The sequence below is a fragment of the Myxocyprinus asiaticus genome, chromosome 13 (assembly GCF_019703515.2).
Source record: "Myxocyprinus asiaticus isolate MX2 ecotype Aquarium Trade chromosome 13, UBuf_Myxa_2, whole genome shotgun sequence".
In the NCBI taxonomy this organism is placed as follows: domain Eukaryota; kingdom Metazoa; phylum Chordata; class Actinopteri; order Cypriniformes; family Catostomidae; genus Myxocyprinus; species Myxocyprinus asiaticus.
In genome coordinates, this window is record NC_059356.1 from 40,152,414 (window position 1) to 40,175,225 (window position 22,812).

Here is a 22,812-nt window from a genome sequence, read left to right on the forward strand (position 1 = left end):
ATATAAATGCATTAAAACAATGACTAAACAAAGCTTAAATTACTCCAAACAATACACGGTACCAGCCATCCATTCTTTTTACATTTTATTTCAGTTTTAATCAATAAAAATCTAACATGATATTTTGAAAACGATCTCATGCAAGTCAACAGTCGGTTTCATCATTAAGTGTTCAGTTTGTGACTTCAGAAATTTTTTCCATTGCAATAACTACGAAATCTCCCGATATACTTTTTTTTTTTTTTTTTTTTTTTTTTTTTTACCAACCTATAATAATAATAATATCCTTGAATGCACCTTTTTGCAGTTGAGTTGAAACGTAGTATATACATTAATTTGAAAACACCATTGAGTCCTTCTCATCTTCAAGATAATCCCGAGGAAATTATTTTTTGTAGAGAAGTCTAGCATGTCTGTTAAATCAGAATGGAAATAAAAAGTCCGGAGATATGTCCACAATACAGGTGGTTTCCTTGGCACAGCACCTAACTTAACCAAAAAGAAGTTTGGAGAGCAAACCCTCACCTTTTTATTAAGAGATCAGGTTTCTTTAGATGTAGGGGTGAAAAAGTTTTGAAGACAGCCCCTCCTGTCCCCGGTGAAGGAGGGACGCTATTCTATTAAATGTGGACATTATTGAGTTATCTGCTGCGCCCGGCGCCTCCCAGAAAGTTTGAGGTATAAAAGCCCAGACATAGAGTTCGTTTAGGCAGTAGGGAGTTTCTGTTGGGGTCTGGATTGGAGTCACAGAAGACCGGACCCTACCGTGTATGATTGGAGTCTAAAGGAAAAAAAGAACTTCCCTCGCCTCAAAGAGTCTACATGTCTAATATTTAGACATGTTCAGCTTTGTGGATATTCGGTTGGCGCTGCTGCTCAGCGCAACTCTGCTTTTGACAAGAGGACAAGGCGAGGACGATCGTAAGTATAACTTTTTTGAAACTGTTCAAGCTTTGCTGGAGGTTGCTGGTTGCAAAGGGCTGAGGCAATTTTGTGATGCTGAAGAGGGAGAGAGGCAGCAGTAGAAATGATTCCCTAAGGATTAAAAAGCCATGCTGTGTCTTATATTAGAAATTTCATATGCTGCACAAAATAGATTATATATATATATATATATATATATATATATATATATATATATATATATATATATTCTGGAATGTGAGAGGAACATTGGCAGTCTGGACGTGCATTAGACACACTGGGCCTTTCCGAGCCTTTGGAGGCAAGTTGGCACAAGTTTTGAGGCTCTCCTCCACTTTGTTGTCCTCAAGCTAAGTTTCAGCAGCTGCTGAAAAAAGCATATAGGAAACTAATAAATAAAATAGTCAATATTAAGGCATAATACTTATTTTGCTTGGAAACACTGACTCTCTGAATTTATATATACAAATATATGGAACAAGTTAAGATGCAGTTGCATTTTGCAAATACTGACCAGTTGGGGGAAGGAAAAAAACATTTCTTTTTTTTTTTTTTTCTTTTTTTTTTCTTATTCTTACTTCTTGTTCTTTTTCCCCCAACAAAAAGATGATCTCATTCTAGGACTGGTATTTGGAACATCTTCCTGGGTAGTGAGGTCTGCTAACTGCATTAAAACAAAACAACTACTATCTAATATAGAAGAATGCCCAATATGGAATAATTCAAGAGTTCAAACTAAATGCATTTTAAGTTTTATATTCAGACTAAATAATTTTCCAGACCCATCATTTTAACAGGCTTGAGTTTTTCAGGCAGTATCACAGCGCCCCCAGTGGTTTAATACACAATGACATCATATTTTGACAAGTGTCCCACAATGCCCCCCCCCCCCCCCCTTCGTTTTTTTCAACCCCTCATATGATGATTGAAAACACATGCGGACCCTGCAGACCTTCCACTCAAGGAAAACGTGTGTCGCTGCCAAGCCGACAGTTTTAAATTACTTTGTGATGGACGGTCAGCTTAAAGCAGATGTGGAAACTTTTTTCCCTGAGCTTTTTTACTCCCTGAATAATGGAAATTGGGCATAACAGCGCTGCGCCACCTACGGGTCATTTACCAGACCAACACATTTTCTGTAAAAGGCAATATGTCATTACCTGCATTTAAACCCCATAATTCTCACCAGCCATCTCCAATGTCTCTAGTGGAGGGAGGAGAGTTTCAAGGCCCAAGAAATGGCCATATTGCAACTCTCATGTCAGCAGATACAATACCAAATCCACATATCCAAATGCACATGAGATTATTCACCAGAGAAGATTTACAGAAGTGCACTCTTAATTGTTTCCTACTTTTCTTGTCTGAGCAAGATCAACCTTACACCGAGAAAACAACTCTAAACTTTACTCAATAAGGATTAAATGAAATCAGTTGTCTTGAATAAGGCATTCTGGAATGTGAATGCACTTTTGCACCATATATGATGACAAAACTCAAATATGCAACGAATATTTGAATTCCAACTTCCATGCAAATTCAATTATACCTTACTCGTTCTTTCCGCAGGCACAGGCAGCAGCTGCACGTTGGACGGCCAGATCTTCAATGACAGGGACGTCTGGAAACCAGAGCCATGCCAAATCTGCGTGTGCGACAGCGGCACCGTTATGTGCGACGAGGTGATCTGCGAGGATACGACCGACTGCCCCAACCCAGTGATTCCCCAAGACGAGTGCTGCCCCGTCTGCCCAGACGACGGTACGATGCCTTGATTCTCACGCACCGTTTCTTTATTTACCAAGGAAAATGGTTACCTTGGGGAAACGAGACGGATCCACTGAATTTACAACCCCCCCACGGATTTTTACATGTGATCTTCGACCTTCCAGACTTATTGTCACACTCTGGATTATTTTCTCTCTTGGTGCTTGGTCCAGTAGGCCTAAATCAAGGCCCTAGCCAAGGCCTCAAAACTAATTGGGGAAAACTACAGACTCGCCCTTCACTATATAAGCTGACTGTTACTTTTAATATGTAGCATTAGTTCTTAAAAGTCATTTTATCTCAGACAAAAACATTAGATCTTACAAATTAGGATAATTAAGTTGTATTTTAATATGATTTTAATTTGTCCTTTTTCTGTTTTATTTTATCTGTCAATTTTATAGATTTCCAGGAGCCCAGTGTTGAGGTAAATGTTGATTTAATTTTATTAGACTCAAGACTCCCTAATAGACAAGCTTGTATTACCTCAAATGATTTTGCCATTGTTTGCTTCATAGGGGATCTTATATAATAAATAATATAAAAAGTTAATATGAAAACAAACAGCAAGAATCCTACAATAAGTTGGCCTTACAGAAGGCCTAGTTGAAACTCATTTGGGACTAGTTAAGAGTTGTTATTATTATATTCATTGGTGAATTACAATATTTATTTATCTGATGAAGTCCTAATAACTCCCTTTTTTTATCACTTTTTTTAGGGACCTAGAGGTTCTCCTGGTGAGAAGGGAGAGAGGGTAGGTTTATATTTCTCTTTTTATTTAGATGTCTGTTCATTGCTTCATCAAGGATTTTGTTTAGTGGCTGAAGCTCCTCATGTTATTTTATAGTCAAAATGTTTTACATTTTTCATTTAAAAGTTGTCTGTTGTCAGTGAGTTATACCTTATAGCTTAAATTGCACACAGTTGAATAGTTGTTAATGATATTTTCTAACTTGGCTGAGATTTGAGGTCGAAAAAGTGCAGTTAAGTTTTGTTGGTGAGGTTATGCAGATTTTACTGACATTTTTTAGATATAATAAGACACAAACTCATTAGATTTTAAACAAGATATTAAACATTATATACTGATAATAATATAAACTCATTAGAATATAAAGGTGTGAGAATTTTGTGATATAATGAGACACAAACTCATTAGGAGACATGTGTCTGAAGGCACAGAAAGTGCCAGTACTGACTAATTATTTATTCATATGTTTTACTCCTGTCATTTCTTCATAGCAACAAAATAATGTTAACTGTAAGCATATGCAGCTGTTTTTATTTGCCTTAGTAAATGGTATTTGTGGTACAATTGTGATGAGGCACAGGGAGATGATCTGGTCTATGTTTAATGTAAAGAAAAGATGAAATTATATAACAGACCACCATTTTCCACTAATTCTACCTTTATAAAGTAAGAATGACTGATCTGTAAATGTGTTGCATGATCTTGAACTATAAGGGCTTTGATGTGAACTACACTGGGTGTACGAATATATCTGTTAACTAGTGTAGCATCAGTCTCATTCCCTCAAATCCTATTTTTTCTTTCACCTTCTCTCAAACAGGGACCTCCCGGCCCTCCTGGCAACGATGGAATCCCTGGACAGCCTGGACTTCCTGGCCCTCCAGGCCCCCCTGGACCACCTGGCCTTGGTGGAGTAAGTATCTCACCCTAAAGAGGGAAAATACAACACCTTTCCAACAGACAGGTTAAAGAGGTGACTTATAAGTGCCTTCAGGCCTTGTGCAAATCTTCCGGAAGTTTTACTCTCCCATTTAGTCGTCTAAGTAAATCTGTAAGCCAGAATCTGAAATCAGATCACATTTAAAGAACCTTTAGGTCACAGAGCTGACACATTTCAGCACCATTATAGTGGACAGCGCCCAGAGGGCAGTAGCATGTAAAGATGCCCGAAAAGGAAAATGCTGTCATAATTTATTCACCCTCATGTTGTTTCTAATCCCCTATGACTTTCTGTGTTCTGTGGAACACAAAAGGAAATATAAGATAGGAATGGCAGCCTCAGTCACCATTCATTTTCATTGTATGAAAAAAAAAAAGATGCAGTGAAAGTGAATGGTGACTGAGGCTGTCAGTCCCTAACATTCTGTTACATTAAAAAAAAAGTCATATGGGTTTGGAACAACATGAGGGTGAGTAAATTATGACAGAATTTTCATTTTTGAGTGAACTATCACTTTAAGATAATCCCCCAAATATAAACTAGCTAATTAATTTTAAGTAAGATTCATCAAAGCACATGAACATTATTTTGCTTTGATCCCATCCTGTGCTGAGATGAAGAAAAATCCTTTTTAAGTTGTTAAAGTACAGAGGGCCTCTCATCTCATGCTTTTTGAGAAGAAAATTCATGGTTCCTGTTCAAATTACTAACAAGATCTCTGCCTTTTTTCCTTCTTGTCTCTTCAGAACTTTTCTCCTCAGATGTCTGGTGGTTTTGATGAGAAATCCGGAGGAGCAATGGCCGTCCCAGGCCCCATGGTAAAAATGCACACATGCTAACATACAAACATTCATACATGCATGTACACACACACCGTTCTACAATGCCCTGGCTTGCATTTAGATATGCAGATACGCTTGATGTACCTTATGTCCTTTTTTATTCCTCTAAAAAAAAATGTCTGCTTAGATCCTGATGAGCAAACAACATCCCAAACAGTGGCATGAACATTTCAAACACCTGCTTATTATGTTCTTGTCTCTTCATCTAAACATTAAATTAGACTTAGATCTTAAACAGCCTCATTACAGGCCACACCAAGACATCTAAAAGCCTGTATGTAAAAGCATGTAACTCTTAACAAATTATCATGTAAACAATGTGACTTTTTCAGTTTGCAAGTGTACTGACTGTGTCTGTTAACTTTTTAAAGGGACCTATGGGCCCCCGTGGACCCCCTGGACCTCCCGGAGCTGCTGTGAGTACTCCCTAAAAAAAAAAAAGCACAAAAAAAAAAAAAAGAAACATGCTATCTCCACATAAAATATACCTTTGGACCAGTTACACTTTGGAAGTTCATATTTTAGTCAAACTGAAGCATAGAAAAAGATTTGGAAGCTAAAGTGTGCAGCATAGGACTGTAGCACACAAATAAAGTGTATATATGCAAAAGTCTTAGGCACTTAAGATGTTTCACAAAAGCATTAGTCTTAAGATGGTTATTTATATCTTCAGCTTTAGTGTGTCAATAGGAAATATAAATCTTAGACTTCCAAACATTACTTTTGCAAATAGAAAAGATTAGAATAGAAGAACAGGGAGCCCTGCAACAGATGTCATGGCCCCCACAGAGCCCCCCACTGAACATCGAGTCAGTCTGAGATTACATAAAGAGACAGAAGCAATTGAGACTGCCTAAATAGATAGAAGAACTGTGCCGAATTCTCCAAGAAGCTTGGAACATCCTATCTGCCAACAACCAAGAAAAACTGTGTCCAGGTGTAAGTAGGAGAATTGGTGCTGTTTTAAAATCATTAAACCTAATTCCAATAGATTTTTAAAACCTTATATAGATTTTTGATCACTATACCTTTTATTGGATTTTACTGGCATGGCGCTAAATCACAAACAATCAAACCTAATTCCAAAAAGAAATATTAAATTTACAAATTGGTAAACATTAGCTTTAGTATTTTAACTAACTTTAAACTTTATAATTACATCCACCCAGAAGCTTAAATGAACTATTTTTGCCCACTGCATTTTCTGCCATTTCTTCCCCATGAATCTATTGTTATAGTAACATTGTGATTCTCTGTCCTCCTTAACAGGGACCACAAGGTTTCACTGGCCCCCCTGGTGAGTCTGGTGAGGCTGGTGCCCCTGTGAGTATCTAAACCAATCATTTGTACACTGAAATTAAATGCACACCTTTGAATCAGGATTGAAAAAATGTTTTAGTGATCAGTTAATAATAGATAGCAGTTGAAACCAAAAATTATGAGTGTATTTCACTTAAAAATAATATTACTCTTACCCCACTGAAATGTTTTGACATGTCTGCAATTTGACTCATGTGGGTCAAATGAGGGCAAAAGAGCACAAGCTTCATTAAACTTGACCTCATGCCTGCTAATTGTTTTTCCATTCAGTAACATGACATCCAGCTTGTGTAATATCAAAACAAAAGTCTCTTACTAAGCCAGTTTAAAGTAATTTTAGTCAATTCTTCACTTTTATGCTGCCACAATGTGAGACACATGCAGACACTCACATAGAAAACTAGTTTTTAACCTAGATTATTTAGCTGTTTTCCGTCCTTTAGGGTCCAATGGGTCCCCGTGGTCCTGCTGGTCCCCCTGGAAAGAATGGAGAGGATGTAAGTATCATACACATGTAATCTCCACAATTCATAAAATTACAGTAAACAAAAAGTTAAAAACCTTTGTTTATTTCTAGAAAATTAGGGGAACCTCATTGTTGCCATCAACTTTGACTTCATTAGTGCACTGTAATACTATTACAGAATGGCATACTACTTCTGCTATGATTAATGCAATGTTAGTGCTAAACATAATATTTATAAACATATGAAATGGGTCAGGGAATGCGCTCTCTTGCTTTGGTTCTTTCTTTGTCCAACAACATTCAAGACATCCAGCATTTTAATAGTTCACATACAGTAAAACGTGACATGGTTCCTGAGACAGTAATCGAAATAGCAAAGATTATTCTGTCTGACAGAGGCCTATGGTTTACATACTGTCTCACTATTTCTTTTGTATTTCTCTGATTTCATTCTCTGCTTTTTTGGTAGGGTGAGTCTGGCAAACCAGGTCGCCCAGGTGAGCGTGGACCCACAGGCCCACAGGTGAGTGTACTAGTGTTCCCAAAGAACTTTTTCCATTACGCAGTAAAGTAACTTTTAAGTTCTGCTGATGTTTAACAGATTGACGATTGAATAATTTATGGACTAAAATTTTAAGTCCAATATGGTGCATGACTCAGAAAGAGATGCTGCAAACAACTTTTGAATGGTTGTGGAAACTGAAGTATCCACCTTCCCCTGTCCCTTTCTTTCTCTGCCTAGGGCGCTCGCGGATTCCCCGGAACTCCTGGCCTCCCAGGCATCAAGGGACACAGAGTGAGTGCTCCAGGAAGTGTTTCCTTTAGTTTAATGACTGTCAAAATATATCCACATATCTAAAATCTTTACATCCTTCATCTCAATATCAGGGATTCAGCGGTCTAGATGGTTCTAAGGGAGACACTGGCCCTGCTGGTCCAAAGGTGAAATCCACATTCTGAATCAAAATCACACTTGGATGAAACCACTACATTTCCACAGTAAGCAGATCACTTAACATTCTGGTTTATCCATTAGGGTGAGGCTGGTGCCCCTGGTGAGAACGGAACTCCCGGCGCAATGGGTCCTCGCGGTCTGCCTGGCGAGAGAGGCCGTCCTGGTCCTCCTGGTGCTGCTGTAAGTGACCATATGACCTTGATAAAGTGGTCTGTCCATCTCATAACTGTCCTAATATACAAGTTCTATTGAGAGCCAGTATTGTATGTAAAGATGATATGAATATGTAGAGGAGCTTTGTGCCATAATATATCTTGCCAGCAAAGGACAGTCACATGCATATTAAAAGTATGGCCACAGAAATTATTTCAGTCTTCTAGGGTAGCTTAATGACATTTTAGTCGACACATTATGCTAAATGTTTTCAAATGAGTTGATATCATCTCTCCAACATAATATTAAAGCACAGTATTTATAATCCTTTAAGTAAATCCTCTGCTCTGTAGTGCACAGATTGCACCTTGTAATATAGTAATAATGAATGAGTTGCTGTTATAGTTTCTATAATGATGGTCTCCATCTTGGCTCCATATAATGACTGTTACTCCATTTTTTTCAGGGTGCTCGTGGTAATGATGGTGCCGCTGGAGCTGCTGGTCCTCCTGTAAGTAACCTTTTTTTTTTTTAACCAATAAATTATTATTGAAAACTTCCACAAATAGACACCAGATTATTTCTGTAAAATCACCAGATCTATATCGCTCACCAGATCTATGATCAATATGATTAAGAAATTTAAAAAGATGCTTAAAAATTGTCTCACTGCAAATTATTTTTCTTTGTCTATTTTCTAGGGACCAACTGGACCTGCTGGTCCCCCGGGATTCCCTGGTGGCCCTGGAGCTAAGGTAAATAAAATCAAAGATTTGACTTCCAAACAAACAGTGAAGGTGCCAGGAGGTGGCACTGTGATTGGGCCAGTTAAGGAGTTGATGTTTATGTCAACTCATGGCACATAGATGCCCCCTATAGCACTCAGATTTCCATTTGATGGTTGAGATGCCCCCTATAGAATTTCAGGGATGAGATGTCCCTATAACACTCTAATTTCCATTTGAGGGCTAAGATGCCCCTTATTGCACTCTAATTTACACTTCAGGGTTGGGATGCCCCCATAGCACCCTAATTTACTTTTTTTAGGATTGAGATGCCCCCTGTAGCACTCTAATTTACATTTCAGGGTTGAGATGCCCCCATAGAGCACTCAGATTTACATTTGTGGGTTGAGATTCCCACAATAGCACTCTAATTTACATTTGAGGCATGAGATACCCCCTACAGTACTCTAATTTACATTTCAGGGTTGAGATGCCCCCATAGCACCCTAATTTACTCTTTAGGATTGAGATCCTCCCCTATAGCACTCTAATTTTCATTTCAGGTTTGAGATGCTTCCTATAGCACTCAGATATCCATTTAAGGTTGAGATTCCCCCTTTCACACTTTCATTTACATTTGAGGGTTGAGATGCCCCTTTAAAACTCAGATTTCCATTTAAGGTTTTAGATGCCCCCTCTAGCACTCTAATTTACACTTCAGGGTTGAAATGCCCCCTATAGCACTCAGATTTCCATTTAAGGGTTTAGACTCCCCCTTTATCACTCTAATAAACATTTGTGGGTTGAGATTCTCCCAATAGCACTCTAATTTACATTTGAAGGTTGAGATACCCCCTACAGCACTCTAATTTACTTTTCAGGGTTGATATGCCCCCATGGCACCCTAATTTACTCTTTAGGATTGAGATCCCCATATAGCACTCTAATTTACATTTGAGGGTTGAGATGCCCCCATAGCACTCTAATTTACACTTCAGGGTTGAGATGCCCCCCTAGCACCCTAATAGACTTTTTTAGGATCGAGATGCCCCTATAGCACTCTGATTTAAATTTCAGGGTTGAGATGCCCCCAGCAGCACTCAGATTTCCATTTAAGTGTTTAGATTGCCCCTTTAACACTCGGATTTCCATTTCAGGGTTGAGATGACCCCTATAGCACTCTAATTTACATTTCAGGGTGGAGATGCCCCCTATAGCACTCAAATTTCCAATTAAGGGTTGAAATTCCCCCTTTAACACTTTAATTTACATTTGTGGGTTGAGATGCCCCCTATAGTACTCATATATCCATTTGAGGGTTGAGATGCCCCCTCTAGCACTCTAATTTCAATTTCAGTTTTAAGATGCCTTCTGTAGTACTCTTGTTTCCATTTTAGGGTTGAGATGTCCCTTATAGCACTGTAATTTTCTTTTCAGGGTTGAGATGCCCCTTTAGCACTCAGATTTCCATCTAAGGGTTGAGATGTCCCCTATAGCACTCTAATTTCAATTTCAGGGTTGAGATGCCCCCTATAGTACTCTAATGTACTTTTCAGGGTTGAGATGTCCCCTGTTGCACTCTTATTTACATTTGAGGATTGACATGCCCAACATAGCACTCTGATTTACATTTGAGGTTGAGATACCCCTATAACACTACAATTTACATTTTAGGGTTGAGGTGCCCCCTATTGCACTCTATTTTGCATTTTAAGGTTTGAGATATCCCCTATAGCACTCAGATTTCCATTTGAGGTCTGAAATCCCCCCTATAGCAATCTAATTTACAACAGTGTAGTAAGTGTTGAGATGCCCCCTGTAGCACTCTAGTTTACACTCAAGGGTTGAGAGGCTCCCTGTAGTGGTTTAGTATACACTCAAGGGTTGAGATGCCCCCTATAGCACTCTAATTTACACTCCAGGGTTGAGAAGCCCCCTATAGCAGTCTAGTTTACATTTAAGGATTGAGATGCCACCTACAGCTTCAGTCAAAGACAAACAGGTGCAATCTTGACCTATTACCTCACTCATTCTATCTGCTTTCTCTAGGGAGAGGTTGGTCCTCAGGGAACTCGTGGTGCAGAGGGACCCCAGGGTGCCCGTGGTGAGGCAGGCAACCCTGGACCTGCTGGTCCCGCTGGACCCGCTGTAAGTGAATTTTTTGAGTTTTATAATTTTCACCCAGAAATATATTTTCCTTAAATTTAAAACACTTGTGAGGTGCTATCCTGAAACACCTTGTCTATTTTGCTTTCTTTCTACTGTAGGGTAACAACGGAGCTGATGGTGCCGCTGGTCCTAAGGGTGCTCCTGTAAGTATCATTTTTTTCTTTATAAAATGTGTATCAACAATTCTTATTATTTTTAATAAGTTACTTTATTAGTTAACTTTAGGCCCCCATATGGTCTCCTCCTGGATGAGAACTTTGGTGTTAGTAAATTAAACCCAGCTTATGTTTCTCTCTCTGCTGCCACCTGCAGGGAGCTCCTGGTATTGCTGGTGCTCCTGGTTTCCCTGGACCTCGTGGTCCTTCTGGACCTGCTGGGACTGCTGGTGCCCCTGGCCCCAAGGGTAACACTGTAAGTGTCAAATTCTTCACAAATTATCAGCTCAATTTCTTTTTAACTAATTTCACAATTAGCTTTTGTTCCTTAGACAAATTAAGAGATAAAGATTTATTTGCTGTTGATGATAATGGTGTTGATGAGACTTTTTAAAGTATGATGTATATCAATTTTATGTTTCTTAAAAGTCTTAATTTGTTTCTTAATTAATTGGAAAGCACTTTGGTCAACTGCTGTTGTTTTTAAACATGCTATAGAAATAACATGTATTGAATTGTATTTTATGGTTGTTTTACCTGCTTACTTTGTTCACCCTTTTTGTTTTGTAGGGTGAGGTTGGTGCCCCTGGTGCCAAAGGAGAGGCTGGTGCTAAGGGAGAGGCTGTAAGTATTTAGCTTTTGTCAGGACTCTTATCATGCACATTTAGGTGAACCATTTCTCAACTTTGGCCTAGGATTGTGTCTAGTTTAGCAATGCCCTCTCACAAAGCGAATCATATTTCCTGTGACTTGTATAATAATTGATTATTTATCTTAATTTCTGTCTTATTTCTAAACAAATCTTCTTTCCTGGTGTGCTTACCCAGGGTGCCCAAGGAGTTCAGGGTCCCCCTGGCCCCCCTGGTGAAGAAGGCAAGAGAGGGCCCCGTGGTGAGCCCGGTGCTGCTGGTACCCGTGGACCACCTGGAGAACGTGTATGTACCCACATCAAGCCTATCCAGATAATCTTAGACAGTGTTTCAGATAAGATTATGTATGGAGACCTAAACTGCTCTCTTCAGAGGTTTTCCCTTATAATCGATGGCCTGTTGAGACATACTACTCAAGCAAGTTCTAAACTGAGTGGCACTGACCACAACAACACAACTCTTTGTGCAGGGTGCTCCCGGTGCTCGTGGTTTCCCTGGTGCTGATGGATCTGCAGGTCCTAAGGCAAGTCTTAAAAAGATATAACATTTCTCATACTAATGACTATCCCTTTTTTGTTAGTAACTTATAGGACTTATTAACTAAACTGACTACAATACTTTCACATTAAATTCAGTTGACAGAAAATCAATTTAGCATATTTCATTTATCATATTTCATCAGTAGTAAACTGTGCCACTCTTTTTATCTCTCTAACAGGGTGCCCCTGGTGAGCGTGGAGGCCCTGGAGTTGTTGGACCTAAGGGTGCCACTGGTGAGCCTGGCCGCAATGGTGAACCTGGCATGCCAGGATCCAAGGTGAGAATGTTGACATCAATAGGAATTCTATATCATTGTGCATCGGTTGTGTGTTGGTATGCCAATCCCATAGTTTGACCCCTTCTTTTTTCTTGTCCATTACAGGGTATGACTGGTAGCCCTGGCAGCCCTGGACCTGATGGCAAGACTGGCCCCGCTGTGAGTGCCCCCCTCTCTACATTCTGTCACACCAAATCCACTACTCTCCACATTGTGTTATTACTGAGTGCTGCAGTAGTCTAACATCATTCATATTATTGCTGGGATCCGGGGTTTGAATTCCAGTAAAACCAGGCCTGAAACTGCTCTTTTGAACTCCTGGATTGTTTGTGGTAATTTTCTGTTGTGAGAACCAACAAAAGTAAGGGTAACTATAAATTGAGAGCAAAAGGGGTTAAAAAAGAAGACGACTGCCATATTACAATAAATATCCAGAAGCCTAAGTCAGTTTGAGTCATAATCAGCTTCACATTGATAATTTTCCCACACTATGGATTATAATATCCATGAAAACTAAATTTTCACCAACATATTTACCTCATAATATATTTCAGTCCCATATACTCAAATACACACTGCATACCCAAAATTCATACAAGTTTGATGAGGATCACAAAGCTCACAAAGCCTTTTATTTTTATCTGACAGGGTACTCCTGGACAAGATGGCCGCCCTGGACCTCCCGGCCCTGTTGGTGCCAGAGGACAGCCTGGTGTAATGGGATTCCCTGGACCTAAGGGTGCTGCTGTGAGTGCTTTAGACTCTCTTTACTATTGTCACTTTGACTTGTGAGGGCTGGTTTTTTTAGCTCCTCAACAGTCGGTGATAAAGCTGGATATTTCAGCAGAATCCACTTGAAAAATTTAAACTCTGAAACAATAGCCAGGCAAAACTTGACTGTATCCTTTATATGTTGCTCATTTGCTTAGTCTCAGAACCTTTTGAGCACAGGCTCAATGTGTATTTATTATGTGTATTTACTTACACAAGGCTTTCTAATTAGATGTTATTTATTTTTGCCCCCAACAGGGTGAGGCTGGCAAACCTGGCGAGAGAGGTGTGATGGGTGCTGTTGGTGCCACTGTAAGTATACGTAGCTTTCATTTTGCATACCACAGTATACTTCTACCATTTTTGGCAACAAAAAAAAAAAAAAGTGAATCTTCGTCTGGGCCTTATTGTATTGATTTGTGCTTGACAATAGGGCGCTCCTGGTAAAGATGGTGATGTTGGTGCCCCTGGTGCTCCTGGACCTGCTGTAAGTAACACTTTCAATATCCCACAATGCATCTTCCAGATCTTCATGTCATTTTAGCCTTATTAAAACTTCATCATAAACAACAGCCCGGTTAATTCATCATATAAAGTGTCTCATCTCAAATAATGGCTAAGTGTTCATCTAACAGCCTTAAATGATAGATGAGAATAAATATAGCACAGCTACAACTTAAACCATTTTAATCTGCTCAGTTATAATAATACTTACAATCTATGTAGCATCCATGTATAATTTCTCTAATAAAACACTTTGGCTATTGTGTCTCATGGCATTTTTCTCTACTGAATAGGGGCCTGCTGGTGAGAGAGGTGAGCAGGGACCTGCTGGTCCTCCTGGATTCCAGGTAAGTGTGCTCACTTACAATATCCTACCTATCCAATCCACAAAAACATGAAGTTTTTGCTGTACGAAGTCAGTATCCTCATCTCTTTGTTATGCATCTGCATTGCAGGGTCTTCCAGGACCTCAGGGTGCCACTGGTGAGCCTGGCAAGCCTGGTGAGCAGGTAAGATACTTGCTATTTTACTAGTGTTGATACAGATGTATGAAATGTATAAAATTGCAGATTCATTTTACAGTAAAGAGCTTGCTTAATCAATAGTAAATTTATATAAGACAGAAATAGTAGCTACTCCTGTCCTTTGACATTATATCGACTTATTCTAACAATTCTGTAAGCAATTGCCTAGTTATGAGTGAAAGCAGTGAATTCCCTTATCATCAGAAATTAAGGGCAAGTTGCACTGCACCCTCTAGAGATGACCAGATGTGACACAATTATATTTTGCCTTATTACAGGGTCTCCCTGGAGAGGCTGGAGCTCCTGGACCTGCTGGATCCAGAGTGAGTATCTAAAAAATCAAGATCACAAAAATACCACATAGTCCATAATGCCAAACCTTCTAAGTGCTAGATTATTATGATGGTTACAAACTGATGGAATCTCTCTCTACTTTGTTCTCAGGGTGACAGAGGATTCTCTGGTGAGCGTGGTGCCCCTGGCCCCGCTGGGCCTGCTGGTGCCCGTGGTTCTCCTGGTTCAGCTGGTAATGATGGTGCCAAGGTGAGTCTTACCTGTCCTGACACAGCATTCTTAAACACTAGTGTTGGTCAAGCTGAACAGCTACCACTCTTTCACAACTACAAACAGCTGGGCAGAATCCAAAGGAAGCCTCTAAATATAAATATTTTCTTGCTTTCCTAGGGTGATGCTGGTGCCCCAGGTGCTTCAGGTGCTCAGGGTCCTCCTGGACTTCAAGGCATGCCTGGTGAACGTGGCGCTGCTGGTCTGCCAGGTCTCAAGGGTGACAGAGTGAGTGTCAATGACGATTGTCCTACCACACTTAGCATACTGCATTTTGACAGCACATACTCGCATTAAGTTTCCCTGAACACAAATTATGTAGAGCCCTAAACTACATCACACCACCATTGGTGATTACTCGAAGAACTTGTGTTGATCATTACTTGATCTAATCTATTGGCAAAATCAGGTAAAAGTGCACCTCCCCAAAATGCAGTAAACATTGAGATTATAGCCTGACAAGAACATGTATAGAAAGACACTCAGACAACTCAGTGCAGATAGACACAAAAACGTGTTAGGCATTAACAGCCCGTTAGGTGTTTAACTTGACAGACAAGATCTTCAATTTACATTACGCAGTCAGATAATGCAATGGCTAATGGTGTAAACCTAATGGTCCAGATCCCAACACTGACGGCAAACTCTTATCCTAGGGTGACCAAGGCGCCAAGGGTGCTGATGGTGTCCCTGGTAAGGATGGCATCCGTGGTATGACTGGACCAATTGGACCTCCTGGACCTGCCGGAGCTCCTGGTGACAAGGTGAGTTTCTTTTGAGCTGGATTCCATCGACCAATTGTCACTGATGATAAATTCTTACAAAGTTGAAGAGACCATTCCACCATGTTTTCTATTATTTGTATCTTAACCTAGGGAGAGTCTGGTGCTGCTGGACCTGTTGGACCTACTGGTGCCCGTGGACCACCTGTAAGTACAATCCTTGCCTTTAAACAGTTTAGGATGAACAAAATAAGGACAATTTGAAGAAACACTGATCTCAGGCAAGTTTTACTGAAATGTCCTGACACCTCATCTTTTCTACAATTACCACTAGGGTGAGCGTGGTGAGGCTGGTTCTCCTGGACCTGCTGGATTTGCTGGACCTCCTGTGAGTAAAAACCACCAGTATAACCTTACAACATGTTTTAAACATTATTGACCAGTTTATAGTTAAAACATGTAATTTCTTTCTAATAGGGTGCCGATGGTCTGCCTGGTGCTAAGGGAGAGCCTGGAGACAATGGTGCTAAGGGTGATGCTGGTCCTCCAGGACCTGCAGGAGCAACTGGTGCCCCCGGACCTCAGGTGTGATAATCCACTATAACCTTCTCAAATCAAGGACAATTGTCTCAGATTTTTGTCAACTGCTAGTCCAAAACAGATGTGGATCATGTTCTTTGCTCAAGTGAGGACTGTCTATTATTCTTCCAAATATATAATAATTTGTATCTACGTTTGATGAGCTCACATAATAAAGTTTTCTAAACTAATGTTGACAGTTTTGAGCATTATTTATGAAATTAATTGATTTGTGTCATACAGGGTCCTGTTGGTTCTACTGGACCCAAGGGTGCCCGTGGTGCAGCTGGCCCCCCTGTGAGTATGACTACCATAATTTCATATTTCTTCATTGTTGCTAGATGTTCATATTTACCACAATTAAAATTATAATACATTCTGCTACCAAAGGCACTTGAAACTTACATATCACAATGGAACTAATCCATTTTGACATTTTCTGTTAAGGGTGCTACTGGCTTCCCTGGTGCTGCTGGCAGAGTTGGGCCTCCCGGCCCCGCTGTAAGAACACCTTCAATACTGATATAGATCATCAAACATTACATTAAGACTTGGGATCAAAATTTGGATCTTCTTCCATAATTAATAACTATTGTCTGATCTTTGTCTTTTTTAGGGTAACTCTGGACCCCCAGGACCTCCTGGACCCTCTGGTAAGGAGGGCCAGAAAGGTAACCGTGGTGAGACTGGACCTGCTGGTCGCCCTGGTGAGGTCGGTGCTGCTGGACCACCTGGTGCCCCTGGTGAGAAAGGAGCTCCCGGAGCTGAGGGTCCTCCTGTAAGTTCCTCATGCCGATCAATAACCGAACGTTCTTAAAGTCTGATACATGACCAACCAAACCAAAACATTAGAGAGAAAATGACAGTGCCTTGCAAAATTATTTAGGTGCCTTAACCAATTATCTCTTTATATTGTATTTAAGTATCCCTACAAGTACCAGCTTCACACACTATTCAAGTGAACTATTCTTATTTTGGTGCATTCTTCCATGCAGATATGTTCCTGTTGTTCAGGTTTGTTACAGTAGATGATGTTTACGCACCACAATTTTTAAATTGTGCCACAAACACTTGACAGGACTTAGATCAGATCTGGACCATTGCAGACATCTTGCTGATTGAAAGAAAAATATTCTCCCAAGTTTGGTATTGTAGTAGGCTAAAAAACAGATCCACATTATGATGCTATAACTACTATACTTACCTTCAAATTGGTGTGGTAATTTTTGAGCTGTGTGTAGTGTTACATGTGCACAATACATATTTCTTAAAACTGGGTTTAAAAGCTCCATCCTGGTGTCCAATGAGTCTTACAACAATATATTTTCCCAATATCACAACTGGCCCAATAGTAAGCATTTTTTGGCAAGCACTAGACTTGATTTCAAATAATTATTTTTGAGCAATTGTTTCCTTTGAGTCACCCCTGCATAAGACCAGTGATATGCAGAGCTCATGGTGTGGTTGAAGATTCACCTTTACTCCATTTTCAGATACTAAACTGTATCTCCTTTCAGTGATTGTTGCCCTCTCTGTTGCTTCTCTGTACATTAGTTGTACAAAATTTTCTCAGCAGCATATTTCACTTTCAATATATTCTAACATACAAAAATGTCATATTGCAGTTATTGATTTCAGTCCTAAAAACATTACACACAGAAATCTATTGTAACATTTGTTCAGTAAACTGTGAGAATTGGTAAATCACAGCAGTGTAGTTAAGTTATACAGTACATTCGATAAAGGATTCAGACAAAACATGTTACTATTAGCAGATTGGTAGATTTACTTTTATTCTAGCTACAAAAATACAGATCAGTGTCAAATAGAAGACGTTTCCTCTGTGATGTATTTTCTAGATTATCTCACTAATATTCTAATTTTTCTCACAGGGCTCTGCTGGTATCCCTGGACCTCAAGGTATTGCTGGACAGCGTGGTATTGTCGGTCTCCCCGGACAGAGAGGCGAGCGTGGTTTCCCTGGTCTCCCTGGCCCATCTGTGAGTGTTCTGAATCCTTTATTATCACTTTTAAGTCTGTATTGAATGGGTGGCACTGGATAATTTCTTCAGCCAGTTTGTAATTGTGGTAGTATTATTCATGGGTTATTCATTTTTGTTGTCTTTAATATAGATGAAGGATAGTTGAAGCATTTTCATAGCCACAAACTATGCTCTTCTTCATAATGGTGTGATTTAGGGAGAGCCTGGCAAGCAGGGACCTGGTGGCCCCTCTGGCGAACGTGGTCCTCCTGGACCTATGGGACCCCCTGGATTGGCTGGACCTTCTGGCGAGCCTGGTCGTGAGGTGAGGATACATACCTTCACACCATCGCCTGTTGCACTTCACTTAGTTGATAGTTTGTAGGTTCTCTTGCCTTGTTGACTCTAAACAAACAATAATTTACCTTTCATTAGGGTACCCCAGGTAACGAGGGCTCTGCTGGACGAGATGGTGCTCCTGGCCCCAAGGTCAGCTGTACTCTTTATGTTTTCTCATAATATATACATCCAAACCCATGCTACACACATTAGGCAATTTAACTTACTAGTTAAACTTCCATAAATATAACTTCTGCAGTGTCACTGGCACCATGTCTCTCAGAGCATTCTGTTCCCAAAATAGGGTGACCGTGGTGAGACTGGCTCAGCTGGTGCTCCCGGTGCCCCTGGACCCCCTGGTGCTCCCGGACCCATTGGCCCTGCTGGAAAGACTGGTGACCGTGGAGAGAACGTTAGTGTCCCATCTCCAGTAAACTACACTATGAATATTAAGTGGTTTAACAAAGCTTGGGAGTATATTAAACTCATCCAATTTTTCCTCCTTAGGGGCCTTCTGGTCCTGCTGGTGCTGCTGGCCCTGCTGGTCCCCGTGGACCTGCTGTAAGTCCTCAATCAAATCACATAAGGTTTGCAAAGCTGATCTATGTGTAACACCATCTGTGGTGCATACTATATTGTAAACTGAGGTGTCATCTCTTTGTGCAGGGACCCGCTGGAGCTCGTGGAGACAAGGGTGAGACTGGCGAGGCTGGAGAGAGAGGCATGAAGGGACACCGAGGATTTACCGGAATGCAGGGTCCCCCAGGACCTCCTGTAAGTGACTCCATATAGGCTGCACCTTAATTGTCATATAATATCCATAGGCTGGTTAACATGTTCGTAATTTCTCAACTTGAAGTTAATTTCTTTTATGGTTTCCTATAGGGACCTTCTGGAGAGCCTGGACCTGCTGGATCTTCTGGACCCGCTGGACCTAGAGTAAGCATTCTCACAGAATACGAAATCTGTGCCATAGTATTTGCCCTGGTGTTGTTTCTCTGCTAGATGAAGCATATGCATGATGGCCTGTCAAACAGAAATCTTCCTTATGGGAATACTTGTAAACCACATAAATAATATCTATGCTCATGTATAGTTTTCACTGATATAAACAAAAATGTTGCATACTTATACATGTACGCAACATTCCATATATTTCAAAATACAAAAAAAAATTTTTTTTTATTAGTGATAGAAAGATAAATTGGCAGATATATGTCCATGACTCATGAATTTAGTAAATGTTGTGTAATTTTTTTATTTTTTATTTTAGCACATATTTGGTGAATGGTGATCTTGATTGGTATAATTATAAGTACTAGCCTATAGTAACACATACTGTATGTCTGCATTATATTATTGGCCACCTCACTGTATTGGCCATAGAACAACCCTTATCAGTCAACCGCTAGTTTTCATATCGTGTAACATATTTTTATTTTATTTTATAAACAGAATATACACACATGTATATGGCACATATATTTAAGAACTATAATTTTATATTTTCACATCAGATTTCTGTATGAATGTGTTTTGGAGTTGGTGTTTTGACACAAGTACTTGACATTAATTTTGATTTGGATATTTTTCACTTTGTATTAATAGGGCCCTGCTGGATCTAGTGGCCCCGCTGGTAAAGATGGCATGAGCGGACTTCCTGGACCCATTGGACCTCCTGGACCCCGTGGTCGCACTGGTGAACTTGGACCAGCTGTGCGTGACTCTTTCTACTACATGAGTATGCGCTCACTAAATCAAATAAACACTTTAACCGTCTCCATATTTGATTTACTCTCTTGTGTAGGGCCCACCTGGACCTCCTGGACCCCCTGGACCTCCTGGACCCTCTGGTGGTGGATTTGACATTGGCTTCATTGCCCAGCCACAGGAGAAGGCCCCTGATCCCTTCCGCAGCTTCCGTGCCGACGATGCCAACGTGATGCGCGACCGTGACCTTGAGGTTGACACCACCCTCAAGTCCCTGAGCCAGCAGATTGAGAGCATCATCAGCCCAGATGGCACCAAGAAGAACCCTGCACGCACTTGCCGTGACCTGAAGATGTGCCACCCAGACTGGAAGAGCGGTATGTAATGGCCAGTCTCTACAATGCACAAAACAACTGCACAAATGCCTTTTGCCCTGCATCATGACTGTACTACATTACCATACCAAGTTTAATCCCATTCCTCTCTCAAAAAAACAGGCGAGTACTGGATTGACCCTGACCAGGGCTGCAACCAGGATGCCATCAAGGTCTACTGCAACATGGAAACTGGCGAGACCTGCGTCTACCCAGCACTGTCCACCATTTCCAAGAAGAACTGGTACACAAGCAAGAACATCAAGGAGAAGAAGCACGTCTGGTTCGGAGAGGCCATGACCGATGGCTTCCAGGTGAGTTTGAGTTGACAATGCGAAAGACCATAACAGAATTTCCCTTCATGTATCCATATTTGCTCATTATCTGTGTCGTCCTCTAAACTCTTACAGTTCGAGTATGGCAGCGAGAACTCCAAGCCTGAGGATGTGAACATTCAACTCACCTTCCTGCGCCTCATGTCCACTGAGGCCTCCCAGAACATCACATACCACTGCAAGAACAGCATTGCATACATGGACCAGGCTTCTGGCAACCTAAAGAAGGCTCTTCTGCTGCAGGGCTCCAACGAGATTGAGATCAGAGCAGAGGGCAATAGCCGCTTCACATACAGCGTCACTGAGGATGGTTGCACGGTATGGAACTTCTTAATCTCTTACTTTTCTAAATGAGAGCATCACAGTCACTCAAAATCCCAATATCTCAGCAATAGAGCAGAGAAAAACACCTAAAAATAATCTGACACTCCATTAATGGCACTTTATCAAACTGCAAAGCGACAAAGTTTACTTGAATATGAGAGCTAATACCAAATCTATTATGAAAATGAAATAATAGCTAATATCAAGTCTTTACCACTTTATTCATTATATCATGTTTACATTTACATTTGTTAATTTAGCAAACACTCTTATCCAAAGTGTCTTACAAATGAGAATAATAGAGACAGAAGCATTTAATGAACAAAAAGGACGTGCTACCAAGTGCTTGCTGTTAGTTTAGAGAAAAATATCATAGAAAACAACAAAAAAGAATAATTAATAACAGAAACAATATGCTAATTTTATGCTAATTGTATCCCTCTTTTCCTTTTTCCATCTCTCCAGTCACACACTGGTGCATGGGGCAAGACAGTCATCGACTACAAAACAACAAAAACATCCCGTCTGCCTATTATTGACATCGCCCCTATGGACGTTGGTGCACCTAATCAGGAATTTGGCATTGAAGTTGGCCCAGTCTGCTTCTTATAAAAAAAGAAATCTGGACTTGAGATTGTTTGTGTGCGTGTGTGTTTTTTTTTTTTTTGTTTTGTTTTTGTTTTTTATTTTCTAGCAATCATCTCTCTAAAACCTTTTCTATGCATTAAAATCAAACCCTAGAATTCAATTTGGCTGTCCAAACGGTCCACTTGCTTAGACCTGCGGTTCAGAAGAAAGTGGTTGTGTGCTATCAGGCTTTGTTCTTGGACCACTATTCTGTCACCATCCACACTGAGGACACTTTAGAAGACTCATTTGTTTCACTGGCAACAAGAAAATAATATATACCTATAAAGTGTAAAATCCCCCAGGAGTTTAAAAGAAACTGATACAAGTGACATTTCTCCAACCACTGCAGAAGGACAATGAAAGAGCAAAACCAAATGCTTTGTACCATGTTCAGGTGTTAAATAAATCTGTAAAATGACATTTAAGCGTCTTTGTGTTATACCCATTAGGACCACCGGGTTCCGAATGGCAATGCTCCTTTCAAAGAGTCACAGAAAAAATGAACGTAAAGACAGGGGTTCAACTTTGTTTTGATGTCTTATGGCTACCTCAAAAAAGAAACAACTATGATTCCCAGTGTTGACCTACACCAGGTCAGGATTTTAAGTGGCAGAAGTATGGTTAAAAGAGCAAGTGACAGCTGTAAAGGTGCTATTTCCTCTTGAGGTCCTGTTAGCAAGGTATATTAGGAGTTTTGCTTTTTTTTTCCTTTTTTTATTTTTTTTTTTATAATAATGTTCATCACTTTTGCTCGCAGGGCCTTTGGTGCTAAAGAAACCCTAGTATCTTGCTGCCCAGTTGTAACAGATGCCTCTTT

The 22,812-nt window shown here is 40.2% G+C and overlaps 1 protein-coding gene across 1 annotated transcript; it reads left to right on the forward strand.

The window, feature by feature from the left end:
• The first annotated feature begins 704 nt into the window (after window positions 1-704).
• On the forward strand, window positions 705-22,415 carry col1a1a (collagen, type I, alpha 1a). Its single transcript, XM_051715305.1, has 50 exons — window positions 705-921; window positions 2,494-2,685; window positions 3,096-3,118; window positions 3,413-3,448; window positions 4,266-4,358; window positions 5,132-5,203; window positions 5,599-5,643; window positions 6,497-6,550; window positions 6,991-7,044; window positions 7,483-7,536; window positions 7,756-7,809; window positions 7,902-7,955; window positions 8,050-8,148; window positions 8,588-8,632; window positions 8,823-8,876; window positions 10,896-10,994; window positions 11,114-11,158; window positions 11,328-11,426; window positions 11,741-11,794; window positions 11,998-12,105; window positions 12,290-12,343; window positions 12,539-12,637; window positions 12,743-12,796; window positions 13,286-13,384; window positions 13,667-13,720; window positions 13,842-13,895; window positions 14,206-14,259; window positions 14,368-14,421; window positions 14,715-14,759; window positions 14,881-14,979; window positions 15,121-15,228; window positions 15,657-15,764; window positions 15,876-15,929; window positions 16,057-16,110; window positions 16,200-16,307; window positions 16,545-16,598; window positions 16,749-16,802; window positions 16,918-17,079; window positions 18,194-18,301; window positions 18,501-18,608; window positions 18,719-18,772; window positions 18,927-19,034; window positions 19,130-19,183; window positions 19,289-19,396; window positions 19,508-19,561; window positions 20,231-20,338; window positions 20,430-20,709; window positions 20,830-21,020; window positions 21,117-21,359; window positions 21,831-22,415. Exons 1-50 carry the CDS (start codon window positions 840-842, stop codon window positions 21,975-21,977), a joined length of 4,347 nt encoding a protein of 1,448 aa, XP_051571265.1. The 5' UTR covers window positions 705-839; the 3' UTR covers window positions 21,978-22,415.
• The last annotated feature ends 397 nt before the right edge of the window (window positions 22,416-22,812 follow it).

Excerpts from the sequence above, each read along its gene's own strand:
- col1a1a (XM_051715305.1), top strand. The coding sequence starts at position 840 with ATGTTCAGCTTTGTGGATATTCGGTTGGCGCTGCTGCTCAGCGCAACT. Across the intron at positions 14,980-15,120 it reads CTGGTAATGATGGTGCCAAG|GGTGATGCTGGTGCCCCAGG; the intron begins GTGAGTCTTACC and ends TTGCTTTCCTAG. Across the intron at positions 17,080-18,193 it reads CCGGAGCTGAGGGTCCTCCT|GGCTCTGCTGGTATCCCTGG; the intron begins GTAAGTTCCTCA and ends TTTTTCTCACAG.